The sequence below is a fragment of the Anopheles nili genome, chromosome 2 (genome assembly GCF_943737925.1).
Source record: "Anopheles nili chromosome 2, idAnoNiliSN_F5_01, whole genome shotgun sequence".
NCBI classification, from domain to species: domain Eukaryota; kingdom Metazoa; phylum Arthropoda; class Insecta; order Diptera; family Culicidae; genus Anopheles; species Anopheles nili.
The window spans coordinates 27780001-27803111 of NC_071291.1; the positions used below are offsets into that span (position 1 = coordinate 27780001).

The 23111-nt window shown below is 43.5% G+C and overlaps 3 protein-coding genes across 9 annotated transcripts in view; 2 read left to right on the plus strand and 1 right to left on the minus strand.

Annotated features, from left to right (window-relative positions):
- The window catches only part of LOC128731554 (troponin T, skeletal muscle), an 11245-nt gene extending 4099 nt beyond the window's left edge, over positions 1-7146 (minus strand). For 4 of the 7 annotated variants that reach the window (XM_053824683.1, XM_053824684.1, XM_053824679.1 and 1 more), the window contains exons 1-2: positions 4972-5009; positions 3389-3427 (exon numbers count right to left, since the gene is read on the minus strand). In XM_053824683.1, the coding sequence (XP_053680658.1) occupies positions 3389-3427; positions 4972-4994 (62 nt within the window). In that variant the 5' untranslated portion in view covers positions 4995-5009. Of the gene's footprint in view, positions 1-1651; positions 1672-3388; positions 3428-4971; positions 5017-7052 lie in introns of those variants that run through there. The other 3 variants (XM_053824681.1, XM_053824682.1, XM_053824685.1) reach the window with 2 other exon arrangements.
- An 8135-nt stretch (positions 7147-15281) lies between these two features.
- On the plus strand, positions 15282-16770 carry LOC128720351 (uncharacterized). The gene is made up of 2 exons (XM_053814014.1): positions 15282-15347; positions 15414-16770. The coding sequence occupies exons 1-2, from the start codon at positions 15282-15284 to the stop codon at positions 16659-16661; spliced, it is 1314 nt and encodes a 437-aa protein (XP_053669989.1). The 3' UTR covers positions 16662-16770.
- Positions 16771-17406: 636 nt separating this feature from the next.
- Positions 17407-18971, plus strand: LOC128731340 (N-acetylglucosamine-6-phosphate deacetylase). Its single transcript, XM_053824451.1, has 5 exons — positions 17407-17635; positions 17725-17999; positions 18074-18292; positions 18377-18698; positions 18762-18971. Exons 1-5 carry the CDS (start codon positions 17407-17409, stop codon positions 18959-18961), a joined length of 1245 nt encoding a protein of 414 aa, XP_053680426.1. The 3' UTR covers positions 18962-18971.
- The last annotated feature ends 4140 nt before the right edge of the window (positions 18972-23111 follow it).

Sequence of the window (23111 nt, forward strand, 5' to 3'; positions counted from 1 at the left end):
TGGTTTGGCAGCACGAAAACGCGGTGGCGCATCGGAGAAGGTGATCGTATAGATACATATTTATGTCGATTTATGTCGCATAGCAACGTATGCGTGGTAATTTTTTTTTCGTGGTTTGTTTGGTGATCGAGCGCATTGTTGGCAAAGGTGAGGCAGGATGATGGTACATTTACACATTAGAATGTCGATTTTACGAGCCGAGTTTCGGAAACGGATGGATGTCGGATGGCGTCGGACGGCGCCGGTCGGATGGACGGACGGGCGGGCGGGCAGGCGGGCAGGCGGGCGGGCATTTTCATGGTTGGACACGGATGGTGCACACGGAAGGTTGGTTTTGTATGGTGGCGAACGAATGAGATACCGGGTGCGGCATATTGAGCATTTCGGTGATGATATTGAGTTTTGGTTTGTGGTTGCAAAACAGATTGTACAAAACGGGGGTTCGGGTCCGTTCACAAAACAGTTTCAAAACAAAAGTACATATAAAATGAAAGGGGAGAGAGAGAGAAAAAATATGGTATCAAAATTGGCGTACCAGATACTGCACGGGTGCGGTGGTGCGATTGGGGTCAAAAAAATGTAAAATTTTTTAAACAAAACAGACAAAACGAAAAACAGAACAAAAATTGTCATGAAACACTTATATCTAATAGATGCCTCGGCGTTTGATGGTAGGCCTTGTAGGCCACCTGCTTCCGGCTACACTTGGGTGGGTTATATATGGTTTGGTGGTGCGTTAGAATGAAGCATATTTTTATGTTTGTGTAAGTTTGAGTTCCTCGTCCAGGCGGCAATCAGTACGTTGCGTACATCCTATTTGAGCGTTACGCTCGCAGGACTTAGGGACAAGGAATTGGTTCGGTCATCATCTGCCAGCATGGAGCGTCACGGACGCCGAGAATTCTACTCAACCAGCTTCATTCTTCTACACTTACTCGTTATTTAAGGTCATATGTACACGGGTTAGCTCGTCTCAAACCACCGCACATCATTAGTAAATCAGTTTCTGTTCGATTCTAAGGAAGCGTTTTGTGCATTGGTTCTGTGGTTGGTTTTTTTGTAGGATTATAAGGTTTTGTACTATTTTTTTTTTACAATAGATACAACTAACAATTTGGGCAACATATCATTTATCTTGCCCTGGTTTGACTTCGAGGAGCATCCTCGATCATTAAGGAGCACAGTTTCAAAAAATTAAGCCAATAAGTAGCTCGTCCTGTTGGCGTTGTAAGCAAGCGTTTGAATAGAACATACTTTAAACGAGTTGAAACAAATGGGAGATTGACGCCAAGCTAAGGTTCTTGAGTGTTTTAGCGATCGTTTCGATTTTAAATCCTCCAATCGGTGCTTCAAGCGATCAACCTCCCGGCAGGTTGTTATTGGTACATTTATATATAGACTCCAAAGGGAGCATTAAAGACAGAGAGAAAGAGAGAGAGAGACAAAATTATACTTCCGTAAGTGGTACGTAAGTGACACCTACAGATTAGTTCATTGTTTGCGGAAGGACTCGTTCCTATCGTTCCTCGTTCCATGCGTGCTTGCTCGTTGCCGTTCGCTGCGCACTTACAACACAATCAAAAGGATCCACACGCACGCATTCACGCACACGTCTAGAAATTCGCGAAAACCCGGCCCATAGCAGGGCCACCCGGATTTTCCCGCGGTTTTCTCGTGCCACCCCCAAACGCATCTCCGATCTCTGTGGTCCGGTTGCATTCTAATGCACGTTCCAGAGGGAGGTGGGTGGGTGCGGGGGGGGGGGAGGGGATTCACATCGCTCCCTTCCCCCGGCACTTCCTCACGCGAGGAAGCGAGGGGGTATAGGAGAACGCTCTAAACTATCCACGTAAACCGTATGCGAGCCGTACTAGGTTGCATTGCTGTTACTCTGCCGGGAAGCAACACGAGGTGGCGGTGGGTTGTGGCGGTGGTTGGTGGCAGTGGTGGTACATGGGACACACTACACGGCAACTGGGGACACTGGGGATGGGGATGTATGTGTTTGTGGGTGTGTGGGTGTGGAAAGGACACGGTTCTGAACGCGTGGGTTTTGGGAAGGTGCAAACCCTTAAATGGATCTACCCCCTTGAGCTAAGCTAGAAAGTCGGGGACTTACTTCCTGGAAATAGAGAGAAAATTCTACATTTAGACACTTCCTGCGGTTTGCGTTCGCATATTGGTCGGGCGCAATTGAGGAGCTGCCGATGGCTACGGGAATTTGGGCGTTGGGGGCAGGGGAGTTTTTTTTTATGCGGGTGGGTGGTGCTGGGTGAGTTGAAGGGAGGGGGTTTGTGTGATGGAGTATTTGCGTGGGCTTCGGAACGGATAGTTTAAAAAAGGGAGAGAGTGTGTGTGAGAGAGAGAGAGAGAGCGATGAAGTAAAAAACATAGTGCATCGGAAAAGGATGTAAAAGTGCGCATGAAAAAAAAAACATTAACAGTAGAAAGAAGTGCACGCAGAAAGGCAGTGCGTAATAGTAAAGGCTCTCAGGCAAGAGAGGCGAAAGGGCGCCCTCGTTGCACCTACAGGAAGTCCTTTTTTTCGGGCAGCAGCTGATGTGCGGTCGAGCAAAGATCTGCCAAAATTGCTGAGCTGGGAGATTGCTTTCGCCCAGGCGTATTCCCAATTTTGTGTATATTTTCATGAAATCTATGAAAGGGATGTGTTTGGTGTAGCAGTAAAATTATCGCCAATACTCAACAGGATACGGTTCTATTATGCAAGACTACGCGGTTAAATGGCCGTGGTGAAGATTGGAATTCAATTAAGGAAGTAACACATCAAAAAGCCAAGCTTAACATTCAACAATCAGTGGCATACGTTGGAAACGTTTCCAGGCTTTCTAACACGAGTGCGAGTGCCAAATCTTGTTACCTTTCGCGTCTAGTGCTGGGTGTTAGTTTGGGACGTTGCTAGAGCGCTACGATTGAGTTTCAACTCTTATCTATCCTTACTGCTTTTGATTTTTACTGCATTTGACGAAAGCGCTTTAGCGCTTTTAACGGGCTATTTATTTATCAACTAATATACTACAACATTCAACGTGGCTAGCACTAGCGCCTATGAATCCTTCCATCCCTTCGAATGCACTGCAGGGATGCATTGCATCGCCGAAAACCCTGACGTTTTATTTTATTCACAGCGAATATTAGGTAGCAGGCGCGCGATAGAGATCAAGACATTTGCAGTAGAGTAAAAGTGTAGTAAAGAAGAAATTTGAGAGAGAGACATGTTTAGAGGTAAGTAAGAGATAATGAAAGAGAGATATAAAGTGTAAGAGAAAGAGAGATAGATATAGAGATAGAGATAGAGATAAAGAGATTTGACGACAACTGAGCCTCAATGTGCCTCGTTTTTTTTGTGGGCACGGTTAGCTGAACTTACTGTTCTTCTTTGGTTTCCTCGACGACCTCCTCCTCCGAGCTAAAAGAAATGGGTGTGGTTGAGAAAGGGTTTGGATTAAATGAAAATTTTGATACGGTTCGATCGCTGTACCGTTGCTATTTTTTGTGCCGAAATCCGAAAAGTAAAAGAAAAGAAGAGATAGAGAGATAGAGCGAATCGGGGGACGATGTTTGTGATGGAGTGGAGAGAAAAATTGACTCGAGCTGTCGAAAAAAAGAATCGATCACATACTGTTCGTCTAAGGCGCAATTTTTGTTTCCATTTGATCACTACTCTCTAAGCACCCACTGAAGTTCACTGAAATCCCTGCATAACAACATTGATCAATGGTGAAAACAGGACTCCTTAACACTAAGTAAAATAAAACGCATTTCAGTCACCTGAAAGAGCCGACGTTCGTTGGGTGGAATTTTTGCAGTAAAACACAAACTCCTCTCTGGGAGAGGGCTGCCTAAAATTCCTACTGAATATCGTCAGGTTAAGTAAAAGAAAAATCAGTCTGAAAAATCAAGACATTTGCTCGCGGGCGAAAAAAAAAGGCAAAAGGCAGCAGAATGAATGGAGGAACAAACGGCAGCATTGTTGGCTGCCGTTATGGAGCGACCAGGAAGATGGATGAGCAAAAATACTTTACCAATGGCTGCGATAAAGCCCTCAGGAAACAAACACAACACAAACTACCGATGTAAACATGAAAGCAGATATGCTGAGACACGGCATGGGAAAGGTTCGAGGGAATGGTCGGAGCTGGCAATCGGACGGGGCGGAAAAGTGTTTTATTACTTTATTCTGCCCAGTGTTGAAATGAAGGTAACTGAGTTTTGGGAACAAAATTTGAAGAGAAAATCGAAGAGTAATGAACATGAATCTATGGGAAAACAAAAACAGAGAGAGAGAGAGAGAGAGAGATAGAAAGTGGAGCAGGATGGGGTGTGAATAGAACTAACAAAACTCAAACAGGCGAGTAACACAGCTAGAAACAACGTATGGAACGTATGGATTGGGGAATGCTATGCGTAGAGGGAAACACAACAAAAACAGAAATCTGCGAACCCGGGGAAACCCAAAGGAACCCACAAAAGAAATGCACGATAGGCAGGGATAAATGGGCGCTATGGTGACGAGCTGGTGGGGAAAAATAGAAATATAGAAAAGAGTACACTTAACACTAACGAGAACGACCTGCACGTGGCAGAGGTAAAATTGAACAAAAAAAAATGAAACAAACAGCAAGGTAATAAAAATAGCAAAACTACGGAAAGAAGTGTAACGAAACAAAAAGGAAGAAGAAAAAAAGACATTGTAACAAGTATGGTGGAAAAAAAAAACGAAACGTTCATAAAACGTGTAAACAGACAGCAAAACAAAAGTAAGGAAAGTTCGACAGTGTGTGAAAGATAAAAGAACACAAAAACGTAAGTAGCCAACGTAACTACGAATGGAGCTAGTAAAAGGGAGGTCGAGTGGTTTCGAACGATCAACGGCAGTATGGTGCTTTTCGGTTCCGTTTATTTGTTTTGGTGCGATCGTGAACTGGATGGATAACGTGTGGGCATACTTACGAATACTCTTCATCGTCAGACATGGTGGCAGGGGTACGCTAAGACCTGAGGGTGGAGAATTGAAGAAAAGGTACGATTAGCCGGGATGTGGCGCATAAATTAGATTATGCTGGGTATGAACGAGCCATATTTTGAACGATACACTCTACACAGTATGTTTCTGAAGAAACTCAAAACGAAGAAGTGAAGAAAGCCCCAAATCTGGTTACCAATTTTTTTTCACCCCACAGTACCTTCACTCAACACCTTCCCATTCATCATCTTAGATTTTTTCCCAAACTCACACTACTGCCCATACGGACACAAGAGAGCCGTGGCAATGTTCTAAAAATAATGTAATCTATTTTCGCATGCCCCACCACTGGCCCGCGTTGGTACGAATACGTGCTGTTCGATGACGTGAACCAGGGCCAGCGAAAAAAAAATGGCCCCACATGATATATGAACCACACGGGCGAACGATCGTTCCATTTGTCCAGAGCCCAGCATAGGTCCCACGTCCGTTGGGTCAGGAATGCGTGCCGAGGTACTGTGAAGTTTGCCACCATTTTACTCAAAGCCTACGCTTTTTCATGGTTCGAAAATGATGGAAAGTAAAAATAAAACATCGACATAAATACGTGCGCCCCCAAAACTGTGCCAACTATTACAAAATTTCGCCCACGTACCACCGAATGTTTGGTGTGGGCGGAGTGGGGGGGGGGAAATCTCGGAACGGTAAGAAGCAAACCACAAAGAAAAAATAAGAGCAAGGAATAAACAGTGTCACCCGTTCGCGGTTCGGTCGCCTTTCGAGGTGGCACACGCGCACATGGCGTTCGCGCTCATCTCGCTTACGCAGGAAAGGCAACAGGCCGTCGAAACGGTGAAAAGCCTATTTTTAGAATGGCTTTTCTCGCACGGAAAATCGTACCAGGGCCAGCGATTTGGCGATGGGCGGATCGGTTCATTTTGGCTGGGTTCTTTTTTGCCCTGTCTCATGGCTTCACCGCGCTCGAACTAGCTCGTTACGCGCCGGCGCGATGGCACCGAAGGCACCACAAATATCTATTTCGGGAGCGATGCGAGAGAAGAACATATATTTGTGTGTGTGTGAGAGAGAGAGAGAGAGAGAGTGGGAGAGAAGGAAAAACTCGCGGTGTGCGCCGTCTGTTATGTTGCGCCGGATCGAGACAATCCCATATCTGGGCCGAACGGACAGATCGTAGGCTAGTTCGTGCGTGCGAACTCGCTAAAACTGGTAATCCAAACAGATCAGCGCGGTGAGCCGAATTTTCCTTTAAGCCAGAACAAAACGACGAGTCAAATGTGGCCGAATTTTTTGCCTGGCAACTGCTGCCATGGTAACGAGCTGCCGTTCCTTAGAGCTTCACTTCAAACGGCCTCCGTGCAGCTGTTTTCGAAGGCAGAAAGGCTTAGCTAGTAAAAGGTCGATACGATCGCAATTTCGCTCGGCTAAATGTGGTTATCCTGTAGGCGCTGGTCGCGGCTGCGCATAGAACCGTTTGCCAGCCATCGGCGGTAGCGCACCGAAACGGTCCCGGAACGGCCCAGCGAAATAAATATAGCTCAAAACTCAGCTCCCGTACAGCACTCGAGCGGGCACACTGGATTCGAGCGAGGAAACGGCACACTGGGCGATATCCCTTTTGCTCTATCCCTGGTAGCGAACCATTCCGTTTGTTCCTTCGCAGGCACTAGAAGCACTCTAAGATCAGTCCTTTCGATAGCACACAGTTTTAGAGCGGGGGCTTGCTCGAACGTTGCGTAACATTTGATATCGCTATTTTGTTTGTTCACACACCAAATTTTGGACTTTCGCTAATCACAGCCTCTTGACCCACTCAGGCCAACCCGTTCGAACAAAGCTCCCAAAGAGTAGGGTGATACACCGGCCGGTGGCGAGATAGCGAAGAAGCGAAGATAAAAATGGCGAATTCCAGCGGCACCGTGTCTATCGCGCCGCACGGGATTTGGCAAAGGAACGTGGCAAAAAGCCGACCGAAGAACAGATAAAACCAACAATCAGAAGCTGCAGGGAACGGGAACAAAGATCCCCCTGCAAGGTGGCCAACACTTACTGCTTCTACAAGAAAATGAATGTACGCACTGATCCGGCGGCCGTCGTCGAACTCAGTGTCACTGCAAGCGATGACTGACTCAAACAGCACCCGGGACGGTCGGATCGGACTAGAAATGCTCGCCCGAAAAACGGGCCACCCGCTCGGACGGTCGTCCTGCCATCTCGCTCTGGTACACGGGCTTGGCATGGCCGAATTGCGGGACCGAAACCTGTGTGCGTGGTGCGTGTCGGTGCCCGGCAAGGATTGCAGCCAAGCGATCGGTGCCGATCGCGATCGGGTGTTTTCTATTTTCGTTCGCGTTCCACCACCCAACCCAGTGCGGGATCGTGGGGTGGCGCGGTCGGTGGATGGCCGACGAAAGAATAGAGCGTGGGCCAATCTGCGCAGATCGGTTGAATGTTCCTTTATTATTTTACGATTTCTTTTTTTTCTCTCTCCTCCAAAGCTACCAGCCCAACGCGGGCGAGGGAATTTTGGACGCATCGGAGGGTTGGTGGGGTCTGCGAAAAAAAACCCTTCGGTTGCACACCGGCCGCCGGGATTGCGAGGCTAATATTTGGTGGATATGCAGCAGTAGTTGCATGAGCTGGCCCCTGTTAGGTTCACCCGACGCTTTGGGGCTCTCGCTCTGACAGCGGGATGGTGTGACTTTTGCACATAAAGCAGCAAGAGCTCATTTATAAGCCCTCGCGCTAGGGTCCAGAACGAGAGGTATGTTGGCTGTGACCGAATGGATTGCTCAATTGGTAGAATACTTGAGGGGGGAACCACCGACGGTAGAGACAACGGTTGTAACCCTCGCGGGTGCGAGTCCGAGAAGAAATTGAAAAACTAAATCGAACGCCTACGAAGCACACTTTTCCTTTATTTTCTGCTGGGACACGAGCGGTTAATAGCATGCTGCCACTGTGCATTGGTACACAATCGTTGCCGTTCGTATCCGAAATTATTCCTCACCGCAGTGCCGACGAGAGAAGCATTGTTCTCATTCGGTATTTCTGAATAATATTATCCGAAATATGTCTGATTTTGGTACAGGTAAACAATCTCCCCTCACAAACAATCATTTTATATATCAGCATTCTATTACCTTTCACGTTGACATATGGTCTACAGGTGGAAGGAGATCAAGATCAAGAAATGAAAATAATTCATAAACTACTGGGCGCCTCCATTGAAATGCATTTAGGGCTGTTTGAACGCAATACTGGCATTTGTGTTCAATTATATGTTTAAAAAAGCCATTTTTCATTGAATATATATTATTCATGTCATATTTCGCACCAATGTATGGCCCAGAAATTGGAAGAAATTATCATCAAGAATTCGACATAGCTCACAAACTACCAGGCGCCTCCATAGAAATGCGTTTGGGGTTGTGTTACATATGTGTTATTATAGGTTTGAAATAGCCATTTGCATTCGATCATATATATATTTCGTGTCATATTTCGTACCAATGCATGGCTCAGTGATTGAAAGAAATCATCATCAAGAATTCGACATAGTTCACTAACTACCAGGCGCCTCCATTGAATTGTGTTTGGTACTGTTTTAACATGATACTTGCTCAAATATCTAATTGAATTTAATTGATAATTTCATGCATTTTATTCAGTTGATGAAGATGCCTTTTTACTTCTAATTTAAATGATTGACTTCGACTATTCGTACAGTTTTGCCATTGAAATTAGGTTGAAAAAAAATCACGTATGGAAAGTTTTTAGTAAATTGGCAACATAGTATTATGGTATAAGAAAAAACGATTGCAAACAAATGATTGATGTTTAAGCATAAAAAATCCCCATTTTTTGGACATCTACCATCGACTGATGAAAAGTTCACCAAGTAGGATACTTTAATGCAGCGTGACACTGCTGTTGCCGGTATGCGAGCATGGTCGTAGCGGACAAAATTTTGCGCTCCACCTAGACGACGTCATATGTGACAGATAAATATAATTTCTTAATTTCAACCAGTCTACGCGTGCCAGTGTATTTGTATTAGTATAAGAAGCTAGTAGATGGACGGTCGGGTCAAGGTATATATGTATACATTTATATTATCAATGCATGTGTGTGATCACGCTTTATCATTCGTAGAATTCTTTTCGTGTATGATTTCGCTTACTGACCCGGCCACAAAGCCACAAACTGGGTCGGGAGACACTATGAGGCTTGGGTGACAGGTAAATTATTTGGGAAAGGATCTCGGTGATATTTTTAACGATTGGAGAGAGCCTCACTGCACTGTAAGGTGGGTTGTTATTTGTAGGTTGGTTGGATTGCATTTTCGCTTGCTAATGTTGATGAACACATTAAACACACACATTCTCAACGGTTCTGAACAGCTCCGTCAGGTGGTTAATCATTCACACGAGAGCGCAAACGACAGCACAGTAATTTTTCAAGCTCGATAAAGCATTATGGCTATCCCAGCAAGAGTTAAATGGGTCGGCACATGGCCATTTCGTAGAGCAATCTGTAAAACCAACTAGGGCTTCTGCACAACTTAACCAGCTAGTCTGCCCAAGGGCTGATTGTTTCTAAATAGTATAAATTTCTAGCATGGAAAATACACGCATGTAACGGTCGATAATAAATACTTTCCAAATGTTTTTGTTTGACATGATTTTTGACATGATTAAATGATTAACAAGTTTTTCTTATGTTCTCCTGTTACTTGCTGGCTCATGCCAGACAATAAAATAGTTTGCCTTCGGATACTGGTGTACTTGCAGCTACATTCCTCTTTTAAATTACCCATTTGTTTGGCGAAGGATGCTATTTATGCGTCCTATTTATAGAATTTCGTTTGGTTTGGTTTTAGTTATTACACCCACCGGCTTACTACAACGCACTGGTAGAGAAACGACGAAACCAAAAGCAGAAAAAATGGGACCACAGATTGAACGCAACGTTCCGTTTAGCTCGGCAATATTGGTCCAATCTAACATGAAATCGGTGCAAAAAACCCACCTGCTCGGAGCTTGTTCGGAAATATTAAACAATCGTAGTAAAAAAAAAGGGAAAACATTTACATTAAACACGAGCGGGAGAGGAAATAAATGAATTTAACTTTATTCCTACATTCGGGTCTGAATGTAAAAGAGATGCGCGACTCTGATGCAATGTTCCAAAGGGAATGGATATCAAGAGACATACATGCATAGACATATGCCGCAGAGTTTTTCTCACATTTTATCCAACGTTCTTCTGTTAATAACGTGAAATTACCGGAGTGCTATAAACAAGTAATATTGTAATGTGTCTAGACTGTTGCGTGTTTACCTTCATTGTCCTGAGTCCAATGGAAAAGACCTGGTTCCGAATTATTCATGAGCGAATGTTTAATGGTGGATTAAAGTAGCATGCTTGGAAAAGTGTTCCAAATCTATTTGTATCAAAAATTATAATTTTACAGCATAGCGATTCAACTATTCCAGTGGATTTACAGAAGATCAAGATCCAAAATTAACATCCAACCACAGTACACTGTATAGTGAACTGGCGCGTCATATCCGCCATAAATTTGCACGTTCGCTTGCGATAAACAGAACATGTATGCTTTTCCTCGCTCAAGCAATCGGACACTGGTTTGCTGCCCACACGCATAATTTAAACCTGTTGAAAGAGTTTTGTTTTCTCCGCATCGATTCGTTAGACCATGACGTTGGGTTTGTTTCCGAAATGTTGGGTTATTTTTCTCATTTCTCATGCTATTTACACCCACCAAATAGGTTTTAGTGGAACAGTGGTGTAGCATTGATGAGTGATTGTAAGTAGCAACAGCACAAAGGCTAGGCCAGAAGTTTGAAAAAGCAAAATTTGCCAAATACAATGGAATATGTTGATTGGAATCACCAGCGTATGACAAACCTAGGAAAGTCATAATAAATTTTATACATGTGATAAATTTTGTAGCAATAGTTAGCACAATAAACACAAATACAACCATACACAAACACAGTAAAGACAACATAGATATACAAGAACCAGTAACATTCATTTGTCTTTTTTTTTCTTTTAGAGATGACATCACAGGTGACCAGGCGCCTCCATGGCATGCCTACGTGAGTTGGTCGCAGTAAAAAAAATGATCAAATGGAAACAGTGGTTAAAAAAAATAGTACAGGAGAAACTTAATTAAAACTTTTACATGTAAAAACAAATATTTTACTAAACGGCTAAATTATTGATCTATAACAAATGATTTATATATATATATATATATATATATATATATATATATATATATATATATATATATATATATATATATATATATATATATATATATATATATATATATATATATATATATATATATATATATATATATATATATCGATTAACTCAAATGATTGATAAGATTTATATATAAAATATGATTTCATATACATAATTGTGCATAACTTTTCAACATGCGTAAGGTATGCTAACCACCTATAAGCATCCAACAAACGTCGAACATTCCAATTAACTAAACGTAGCCATGCGTGTTGATTTGCGTACTCCTTGAGGATAAACTTAGGGGATATCGTTCACTGTGCCACTTTTCATCAGCAGCATCATTGTTCTTCAACACCCGGACCGAGCGGGATGGTTGGCCTTCGGCTAGGACCGACGGTATCAGGTGAGATGAAGTCAGATGAAGTTTGGCATTCGAAATAACTTTCAACTGCTGCGGCTACGGTGGGATAGGATTTTCGTTTTTTGCTTCCCTTGGCAAGTTCCTTGTCGCGCCGCAGCTACCTCCGTCCGCAGACACGCCCCGAATTGGGCAGGTTTATTTCGGAACATCTTTCTGCCCTGCCGGTGCACCAGTCCGTCCATTTCTCACGTTTCCTCTTGCTTTCCACCCATGACACGCACCGTTCATCGTTCCATCCCAATCGGCATAGTGTGGGTCGCGTATGTATTATTTAATTCGATAAATATAGAACCCGCACGAACGCGGCACGGTTAGTCACCGTGCAGGAATGAAGCGAAGCAAACATGTTGAAGCATTTGTCCTAACGCTTGCGCACGGGCAAACGGCTCGCATGCGTGTTGCACGATGCGCGGACATGGTCCTTTTTTTGCTCTCCTCTCGTAGTTGCAGATTGGTAATGCGATGATCCGCAACAGATCGACCTAGCCAACGTAGCACACACACACACCATCGCACAAAGCCATATCGAACATTTTATTTGCTCCCGCGGCCAATGCTGCTGTATTGAAGGGGGTTGATGCGTGCTGAACCAAAAGGAACGGGGAGGGAAAGGTAGTGTACACCGACTGGGGTCGGACGTCGAGTGTGTTTACGTTTTGGACAAGATGGTTCGAAGCTTCGAAAATCAAAATATCGCGATCGACACTCTTTTCATTACGTGAAAAAAACGGAAATGAGCATGAAAAGGAAAGAAAACGTTAAGAATACATTGAACAAGCTGCAAGCACAATACCGGAGTGCTAGAAACACTAGACAATAATTTAGCCATATATTTGTTCATCAATAAATGCATTCATATAACATGTGATCCTAGCACTTTTTAGGTAAAAACTAACGAGTGTTAAGCCTGTTACTAGAAAATTCGTGTCAATCATGTTTTCATGGCTCTTAAGTCTGCTATTATCTTCTCTAAGCCTAGTTTTCTTCAGACGGGAAAAAATCAAACGCTCTTTCCTTGGCTCAATGAATTTTCCAGTACTTTCTTATTTTGTCACCATGACCTACTCTGAACGGGTAGCAGGTGTTCATGATGTTGAAAGTTTGCTGAGGTCATTTTGCAAATAGTCAACAAAATGAGTTTTATTTTGCTCGTAAATCAATGGTTTAATTATCACAAATGTTATGAGAACGTATGTACAGCGACGCAAACTTGTGATTGCAATTAAGGTAAATTAACGCAAACTGAATAACATACAATTCAATGCATTTGCTACGGTTTTATTATATTTTTATTCATTTTGTTCGGTATTATCTTCCATGCAGCAAGTCCGGCATAGCTGAGCACAGTGAGTATTACAGGTAAACTTGCCACAACTGTAACACGAAATGCGTGTTGTTTTGTTACGTGCTCGACCGCATAAGTAACAACGACCGCGGGCTTCACCTCGATTACCCACCATCGGCACGAAATCATACTCTTTTCGGCTAAGTCCAAGAAACATGCCGATGCGCTGTTTCAGAACCCTAGGTAACTTTTTGTTGTCTAATCGCCGCCTTGCTTGCGGTCGGAGTAATTCCAGTGCCATATCAACCATAAAATCTCGCCTGCTTATTTTCTCCTCTTGCGGGTGGTTTAGCTGATAGAGGCACCACGCATTAATGGCGCTCAAGTTCATTAGGTTAAAAAACACAGCCAAAGGCCATCGACGAGTGCTCCGAACGACGTCGTACGTTGAACACATCTGTTGGATGGCGCGTACAGAATTTTTCGTCTGATTATAAAGCACGATTTGCTTCATTAGGTGAGCAGGTTTTTCTTCCTCCTCTAGCTCACTCAAACTAGAATTATCCTCGTTATATGACGACATAAGAATCATTACTTCCTTCCGTTTGGTTACGTGCGATATAAGTGTTGTAAATCCATTGTAAGCACTCAGCGTACAATGTTCTGTTCGCCCTTTGCATACAGTAAAAGCTTTGGGAATGTTCTGATGAGTTTTTTTAACCTCTCCAACTACCATAGTTCTACTTTTGTATAGTTTTTCGATCAACTCCAGAGATGTGAACTTCGGGCCCATTACTACCGTCTTTTGTTTCCCTTGAACTGGTTCGGTCAGTCGCATAGCTACATCGATAGGTGCATAGCTCACATTGTATGGGTTTTGGTTGTCAGGAACACAAATTTCCAAGTTTGTAATGTATGAAGTATCACAATCAACGAGCAAATGAAATTTGAACCCTGTTTTACCCGGTGCATTCGGAAGAAATTGACGGAAGTCACATACCCCTTTAAATTGCACCGCTTGTTCATCTAGCGTTAGGAATCGGCCAGGGCGGAAATATTTCTGAAAATTACCCACTACTCGTTCATAAACTGCCCGTATCGGTGCAAGCTTATCCGTTTCTGTTTCATCCGCTGATGTCGCCGGATCATCGAAGCGAATATTACGCGTAAGAAAATGATACCTGAGCGACGTCATAGTTAGATATACCGCTTCCAAACCAGTTCCTTTTTTGCTATCAAAAAGGTACTCTATATTCTCCCGACCATCTCGAATCGTACTAGCGATGTACAGGATACCTAATAAAGCCATAATTTCAATTTCATCTGTTAGGTTTGCATCACGTTCACGTGCATAGTTAGCTTGCTCGGTCTTTATCCGTTCGTTTGTGTACTCCGTGATCATAGCGATCACATCGGCATCTAGAAACAGCGATAAGCATTCCGCAGGACTTTTTGCTAATTTTCCTAGCCCTAGTGGAACTGATCGAGGCTGTGCTAGTTTGCGCCCGGTTAGCTCAGATCGGTCGGGACGTTCTGTTGACCAAACGGAATTTTGTAACTCATCGAGGGCAATGTCGATGCGTTCAATTTTTGTCCTCATCGATAAAGTTTCCTCTTTTGATACTTCTTGTTCTTCGGCTGGATCCACATATTCCACGATGTATTCGATGTCGTCGAAAACGACATCTTCTTGCTTCAGGCAAAACTCTGCTTCCTGTTCGTTTATCCAAAGATTTTCCGTTTGCTCGGACATAATTTGCAATAAATTCTGTAAGATAAAAAAACACTAGCTACAAATACCATTAAATATTTGTTTGTTTTTGGCGATATAACTTACTAACGATTTCTTTTACGCTGCAATCGAAATTCAAACTTTTCACGAATGTTTGCGTTGTTGTTCTCACGAAATCAACGTAAACACAAGAAATCTGCCTTTAGAAAGTCGCTTACGAGATAAATGTCATCCGTTTTAATGCCCACAATTAAGGTAAAGAATGACTAATTATTGTAATATATTGACGTAGTTTTAAGCGCACATTTATTAGTTTTCTGTTAACAAATTGTTTTACGATTAATCTTTCAAAAACGCAATTTACAAACTTGGTAAGTTGTTACACTACGCGCACTGTTGATGGTGTCCAAAACAATGACAGCTGCCGAGTCTGTGGTGTATTTGGAATGTGGTGTAATTTTTCCAAACATCAAATGCTGAATGTCACAAGCACGCTAGCATTGTACATTGTTTATATATTGTGTTATTGAATTGCAGCTCGTGTACTGCCGGCGTCATGAAAGAACGAATTTTAACAAATATCGAGAAGTCATTTGTTCAAAAAGCGATTTTGGAATCAATCGTAAGTTTACCTTTGGATTACAATAACTGGAATTAGTTCGTAACGATATCTATTGTACATGTACAGCGCGTCGATGGACGAACTCTAGATGAATTTCGCAAGCTACGGATAAACTTTGGTAGCGAATGGGGCTTGGTACATGTAATCCTCGGAGAAACCAGAGCATTGGCTCGGGTGACTTGCGAAGTGGTGGAACCAAAAGCGACGCGTCCCAACGAAGGTATGCTCTTCGTAAATGTTGAGCTTGGGCCGATGGCAGCACCACACTTTGATGGCGGTCGTCAGTCAGACGAGAGTGTGCAACTTAACCGCATTCTTGAGCGTGCATTGAAGGATTCTGGATGCGTAGACCTGGAATCATTGTGCCTGGTCGCTGAGGAAAAAGTTTGGAATATGCGTGTCGATGTAACGGTGTTGAATCACGAGGGAAACGTTATTGATTGCGCCTCGATAGCTGCCTTAACTGCATTGGCCCATTTCAAAAGGCCTGACATTACTGTTGACGGCGAAAACGTAATCGTTCATACGATGGAAGAAAAGGAACCAATCAAGGTAACTCTCTTCCACTATCCTATTTGCGTGAGCTACGCTATCTTTAACCAGGGAAAGGTAGCTATTGCCGACCCTACATATCTGGAGGAACGAGTTGCCGAAGCAAGAATGGTATTTGGTATCAATTCTTACGGTGAACTCTGTGGCCTGCATCTGGGAGGTATAACGCTAACGAGCGCCGATCTGTTGTTACGAACGTCCATGAAGGCTAGCAAACGTGCACGGATAGTAGTTGAGAAGATCAAAACCGCTATCCAAAAAGACTGCGAAGACCGCGAGAAAGGACTGCCTGTCGGTTTTACAGAAGGGATTGATAAGAATGACACTACAGTAAATGCGCAGGATAGGCTCCAGGTGCGATTGAAGCGATTCAAGCTCAAAATCGATGGAGGAGACCATTCAGATTCGGCTGAGGAAGACGATATGATCGATGAAGATACTGGCAATACGACGGAAGTTATGGAAAATGTTACAATTGATTCGAAAGACCGATTGAATGACCAGAACAACATGGACACCTCCGATGCGGTGGTAACGATCGGCGATAATGCAGCCGTGTTGCTCCCAATACCCAAAGATACATCTAACCAGTGGCTGACGGAAGAGGAACTGATGGTGGTTAAGAAAAAAGCCAACAAAAAACGAGCAAAAGCAAATTTAAAAGAAAAGAAAAAAAGTAATACCGCCAAAACGGAAGTTGCTGTGAACGCGAACAGCGGTAGTGATGAAGACACTATAATGCTTACAGGAGCTGATCTATGAATAAAAGAACTCGTTGAAATGATTTAGTATCTGCTTGTTAGTGATTTAAGTTTAGCATGCTTATGATATAGCTATGCATTTAAAAGCGTGTCATAAACCGACAGTACGCAGCCTTTTTTTGACAGATTGACCGCAAAAATTCATCAAAACAAACCAAAACCACAGAATGAACGAAAGATAAGAGCCGTAAGCACGATCATCGCGAACATTAGCACTATCACTGGTCGTTATCAAGCGAGGGATATGGCAATATAAATCACCACAAATCAGATCACAGTGTGGTTTTCAAATGGTACGATCAAATAACCAACGATAGCACAGTTTGATTATCAGCGCAAAACAGCGGCCGTTGATCACGAAATCGAAAAACTTCAACACAACCCTCCATTGAATGGAGGGGATTCGCAAGGAAATAGAACGCCGTCCTTGTGTGCAAATTTTTATAAAGAGTATGTGATGCTAAAATGGTTATCGCATTCAGTTGCTAGTGGCCTATTGGTGTCGAAGGATCTTCGATGTGCTGCAGCGTCTCTGCGAAAGAAGGTCAACGTGTTTAATGGATGTGCGTGTTTGTGTAGTGAATTCTTCAATATAGTTAGAAATTGTTACCAGCTGTATAGAATCGTGCCATTCTGCTCAATTGATCAATTGAAATTAATCCTATATTGGGTGCTTTGAATTCGTGACAAGACATTTGACTGCCTTGTTCCAGAACATTAAGGCTCATTAAGATTGTTGCGCCACTATGTCATCCAGCATAACCCTGTCGACCGAAGCGGATAAGACACTGACCCAGTTTCGAAACTGTCGAGTACTACGCAATCACCAGTTAGTACATGATGATGTTTGGGTACGCGGTGGCAAGATCATTGACCCTGAAAAGGTGTTTTTTGATGAAAAATTGCACGCAGACATTCAGATCGACTGTTTGGGGAATATTGTTGCACCCGGTTTCATAGATCTACAAATAAACGGTAATAATAAGTAACCATCGGTACCATATTTATTCGCTTTATAATTTATAATCTATATTTCCTCCGATATTATTTCGTTGCACTCACAGGTGGATATGGAGTGGATTTTTCGTTTGATGTAGGAACGGTCGAGGAAGGAGTATCAAAAGTAGCCAAAGGACTGTTAGCCCACGGTGTAACTTCATTTTGTCCAACATTAGTCACTTCCCCTCCGGAGACATACCATGCTGTATTGCCTCGGATTCCTAGAAGTGCTGGGGGACATCACGGAGCAACTGTGCTAGGCTGCCACGTTGAAGGACCGTTCATAAACACGAATAAAAAAGGAGCTCACCCGCCAGAATGCATTAAAGAATTTGAACATGTAAGGATTCTAAAAGAGTCGCCCCTGAATCGATTGTCAAACATGCACCGTTCTATAAATCGTTCTATTTCAAGGGTATTGCGACGGTGCGTGATGTTTACGGTTCGATGGACAACGTGCAGATAATAACACTTGCACCGGAGAAGACAGGAGCCTCTCAAGTAATACAGGAACTAAGCAACAATGGAATAACCGTATCTCTCGGTCATTCAATGGCCAACCTGAATGATGGCGAGATTGCGGTACGCCATGGCGCAAGACTCATAACGCATCTTTTTAATGCGATGCTACCGGTATGGAAATGCTACCGTTGCCCTGCAATGCAGTTTATTTGTCTACTTTCATTCTTTTACACGATTTATTCTTCGTCCGCTCAGTTCCACCATCGTGATCCAGGTCTAGTTGGGCTACTAACTACCGATAACATCCCGAAGGATGCACTTGTCTACTTCGGTATAATCTCGGACGGTGTTCATACGCATCCGGCTGCTCTGCGCATTGCTTATAAAACCCATCCCCATGGGTTGATCTTGGTGACGGACGCGATATCGGCTATGGGATTGGCTGAGGGCCGTCATCGTATTGGTCAAATGGAAATTGAAATTCGTGCTGGACGAGCATACGTTGCCGGTACGGACACACTTTGCGGTAGCATTGCACCAATGGATGAATGCATTCGTTTCTTCAAAAAAGCTTCTAGTAAGGATGTATGCTAACAATTATTTCAGCTTTATAAAGACAATGTTCTTTCCCCTATCTTAGGTTGCTCTATTGAATATGCATTAGAAGCTGCTTCGCTTCATCCTGCTCGTTGTTTAGGCATCGAGAATCAAAAGGGAACTTTGGAGTATGGAGCAGATGCCGATTTTGTGCTACTTGATGATGATCTGAAAGTTAAATCAACTTGGATCGCAGGGAAATGTGTTTATCAAAGAGATGTGATTATTTCAAATGGTTTATAACAACTTGTAGAGAGACAAATGAATGAAATACAAATAATCACATGCATTTTACCAATTGTCTATAATTTTTCATTGTTGATTTACTTGCTTACTTATCAGGCGTACAGCGAGAGCTGTACATACTGAAGACAAAACCCCCCCTGCCCCATTTTTTAACAGGACCCTGTAAATTGGAAGACATGTTTAAACAAATAGGTTAGCTCAACGGTGTCTTGTTTATATTTATTCAACTAGTAAATAAAATCATATGACTTGCAAATCGAAGAAACCAGTAGTTAAATTGATTAGAGTAATAAAGTTCCTACGTTTTTATTTTAACCAGACGTAATTTCAAGGATGCCTATCAGTATTCAAACGTTATTCGTTTAGAATGGATAAATCTCGGCATTTCAAAATTTCCGGAACCCACGTTGGTCTCTGAACTGTGTAAAAAATCCGTTGGCTTATGTTATGAGGTGAGGTGGCTTGTATAGCAAATACTATTTTCGTTTCGGACGGAAATGAGTGCGTTGCTGCTGAAGAAGCTATACGTTATGGGCGTAATTCCGACAAAGTGGGATCTGGAGAATGCGAACAAGATCAGCGCATCGTCGTTCTGATGACGGAGACTTTTGTTCGTGCTGGTGCGTAACAAGATGTCGGAAAACGTGTCCCATGCGGCCAAGATGGTCGAGCATGGCCACGTGCGCGTTGGTGTGAAATTGGTTAAAGATCTTGCGTTTTAGTGCCGCGCACGAAAGAAGCGCCTGTTTTGAAAATATCCATTATATATGTCCATTTCTAGTCAGCCTTAGGAATCAATATCTAAACAATCTTTCTATAAAAAAAATAACTGTTAAAATTTGTGATATTTTTCAGTATATTTGAGTCAGTTAATATGATGTATTTCGACTTCAAATCACTGCAAGTAATAATTCTTCACCAATTCCATAAAATAAACGTATAGTTGTTACGTCCTTTTGAATACCTTTTGCATTGCCATCTACATCTTTTCGGGGTCCATACCCTACTAGTTATGATGTTAGATTCTCGTTGATCCTTTCTGAACATTAATTTGTTTGTTGTTGTTGTAATTTGTCATTAATAGCTGTTGTCTCTCTTCAATTATAATTGATTTTAAAAATTGATCAATTGCAATCTGCCTCTCTTTGTCTTTCTCTGTCACAGTCTGTCTCTCTATGCCTCTCTTTGTCTCTCTCTGTTTCTCATTGTCTCTCCATATCTCAGGATATCTGGCTAACCATACAGCTCAGCTAGCTCGTCGTCGGTGGAACAACGCATCCTAGCTGTTTTACGTCTCGTAGGATGCCAAGACAAAATGTACAGCCGCCCCTGACATGGGTAACAGACGCTGGTTCGCGCCGCTCCTAACCTGGAGAACAGACGCTCAGGGATGAACTACTTGCTAGTACCAGTCTAATCCCCCTCTCAATTCAGCCTTATCGTCCATCCGCCCAAGGGGGTGGGTTTCCCCGTATACCCAAGCTTGGATATTTAGACGACAAGTTACCGTTCTGTACGTCGCGGACGTATTGAGTAGGAGTTGGGGAGGAGAGCCTATAGTAGCCTTCAGGAGGCGTCGGATCCAACCCTTTAAAGAACAAAAAATTATTATGCCTGCGTGCGTGTATGCGTCTGTGTCTGTGTCTCTCTATCTGTATCTCGCTTTGTCCTTCTGTTTGTATGTGTGTGCGTGCGTGCGTGCGTCTATCCCTCTGTGCCTCTGTGTATCTGTGCCTCAGTGCATCGGTGGCTCGGCATCCGTGCATCAGTCGATCAGTGCCTCTCTGCTATCTGTGGACATCAGTCGATCAGTGCCGCTGTACATCTATGCATCAGTTTTACTATACCAGTGTACAATCCAGTGCACCCGATACCTCTGTGAAACTGTGCCTCTATGCATCGGTGCTCCTGTTCTCTGTGCCTCTATGCAACTGTGCTCCTGTATCTCTGTGCCTCTCGTGCGTCTACGCTACTGTGCCTCTGTGCATGTGTGTATCTGTGCCTCAGTGCATCGGTGGCTCGGCATCCGTGCATCAGTCGATCAGTGCCTCTCTGCTATCTGTGGACATCAGTCGATCAGTGCCGCTGTACATCTATGCATCAGTTTTACTATACCAGTGTACAATCCAGTGCACCCGATACCTCTGTGAAACTGTGCCTCTATGCATCGGTGCTCCTGTTCTCTGTGCCTCTATGCAACTGTGCTCCTGTATCTCTGTGCCTCTCGTGCGTCTACGCTACTGTGCCTCTGTGCATGTGTGTATCTGTGCCTCAGTGCATCGGTGGCTCGGCATCCGTGCATCAGTCGATCAGTGCCTCTCTGCTATCTGTGGACATCAGTCGATCAGTGCCGCTGTACATCTATGCATCAGTTTTACTATACCAGTGTACAATCCAGTGCACCCGATACCTCTGTGAAACTGTGCCTCTATGCATCGGTGCTCCTGTTCTCTGTGCCTCTATGCAACTGTGCTCCTGTATCTCTGTGCCTCTCGTGCGTCTACGCTACTGTGCCTCTGTGCTTTAGTGCTCCTGTGCCTCTGTCTCTCTCTGTATGTGTGTGCGTACGTGCGTCTGTGCATCTAGGCATCTGTGGAAGCGCAAGCATCCATGAGCAAAAGCGCTCGTGAAAAAAAAACAAACTATGGAACGCTATTCGCTCTTTTACTCATTCAAACCCTCATGCGATGTAACGCCTGGAAGCGCAAGCATCAATGAGCAAAAGCGCTCGTGAAAAAAAACAAACTAAGTAACGCTATTGTTCGCCCTTTTGCTCCTTCAAACCCTCATGCGATGTAACGCCTGGAAGCGCAAGCATCAATGAGCAAAAGCGCTCGTGAAAAAAACAAACTAAGTAACGCTATTGTTCGCCCTATTACTCCTTCAAACCCTCATGCGATGAAACGCCTGGAAGCGCAAGCATCAATGAGCAAAAGCGCTCGTGAAAAAAACAAACTAAGTAACGCTATTGTTCGCCCTTTTACTCATTCAAACCCTCATGCGATGTAACGCCTGGAAGCGCAAGCATCAATGAGCAAAAGCGCTCGTGAAAAAAACAAACTAAGTAACGCTATTGTTCACCCTATTACTCCTTCAAACCCTCATGCGATGTAACGCCTGGAAGCGCAAGCATCAATGAGCAAAAGCGCTCGTGAAAAAAAACAAACTATGGAACGTTATTGTTCGCTCCTTTACTCCCTCAAACCCTCATACGATGTAACGCCTGGAAGCGCAAGCATCAATGAGCAAAAGCGCTCGTGAAAAAAACAAACTAAGTAACGCTATTGTTCGCCCTTTTACTCATTCAAACCCTCATGCGATGTAACGCCTGGAAGCGCAAGCATCAATGAGCAAAAGCGCTCGTGAAAAAAACAAACTAAGTAACGCTATTGTTCACCCTATTACTCCTTCAAACCCTCATGCGATGTAACGCCTGGAAGCGCAAGCATCAATGAGCAAAAGCGCTCGTGAAAAAAACAAACTATGAAACGCTATTGTTCGCCCTTTTGCTCCTTCAAACCCTCATGCGATGTAACGCCTGGAAGCGCAAGCATCAATGAGCAAAAGCGCTCGTGAAAAAAACAAACTAAGTAACGCTATTGTTCGCCCTTTTACTCATTCAAACCCTCATGCGATGTAACGCCTGGAAGCGCAAGCATCAATGAGCAAAAGCGCTCGTGAAAAAAACAAACTAAGTAACGCTATTGTTCGCTCCTTTACTCCCTCAAATCCTCATGCGATGTAACGCCTGGAAGCGCAAGCATCAATGAGCAAAAGCGCTCGTGAAAAAAACAAACTATGGAACGTTATTGTTCGCTCCTTTACTCATTCAAACCCTCATGCGATGTAACGACTGGAAGCGCAAGCATCAATGAGCAAAAGCGCTCGTGAAAAAAACAAACTATGGAACGTTATTGTTCGCTCCTTTACTCCCTCAAACCCTCATACGATGTAACGCCTGGAAGCGCAAGCATCAATGAGCAAAAGCGCTCGTGAAAAAAACAAACTATGGAACGTTATTGTTCGCTCCTTTACTCCCTCAAACCCTCATACGATGTAACGCCTGGAAGCGCAAGCACCAATGAGCAAAAGCGCTCGTGAAAAAAACAAACTATGGAACGTTATTGTTCGCTCCTTTACTCCCTCA

Excerpts from the sequence above, each read along its gene's own strand:
- LOC128731340 (XM_053824451.1), top strand. The coding sequence starts at position 17,407 with ATGTCATCCAGCATAACCCTGTCGACCGAAGCGGATAAGACACTGACC. Across the intron at positions 18,000-18,073 it reads GCATTAAAGAATTTGAACAT|GGTATTGCGACGGTGCGTGA; the intron begins GTAAGGATTCTA and ends TTCTATTTCAAG. Across the intron at positions 18,293-18,376 it reads TTTTTAATGCGATGCTACCG|TTCCACCATCGTGATCCAGG; the intron begins GTATGGAAATGC and ends TCGTCCGCTCAG.
- LOC128720351 (XM_053814014.1), top strand. The coding sequence starts at position 15,282 with ATGAAAGAACGAATTTTAACAAATATCGAGAAGTCATTTGTTCAAAAA. Across the intron at positions 15,348-15,413 it reads AAGCGATTTTGGAATCAATC|CGCGTCGATGGACGAACTCT; the intron begins GTAAGTTTACCT and ends GTACATGTACAG.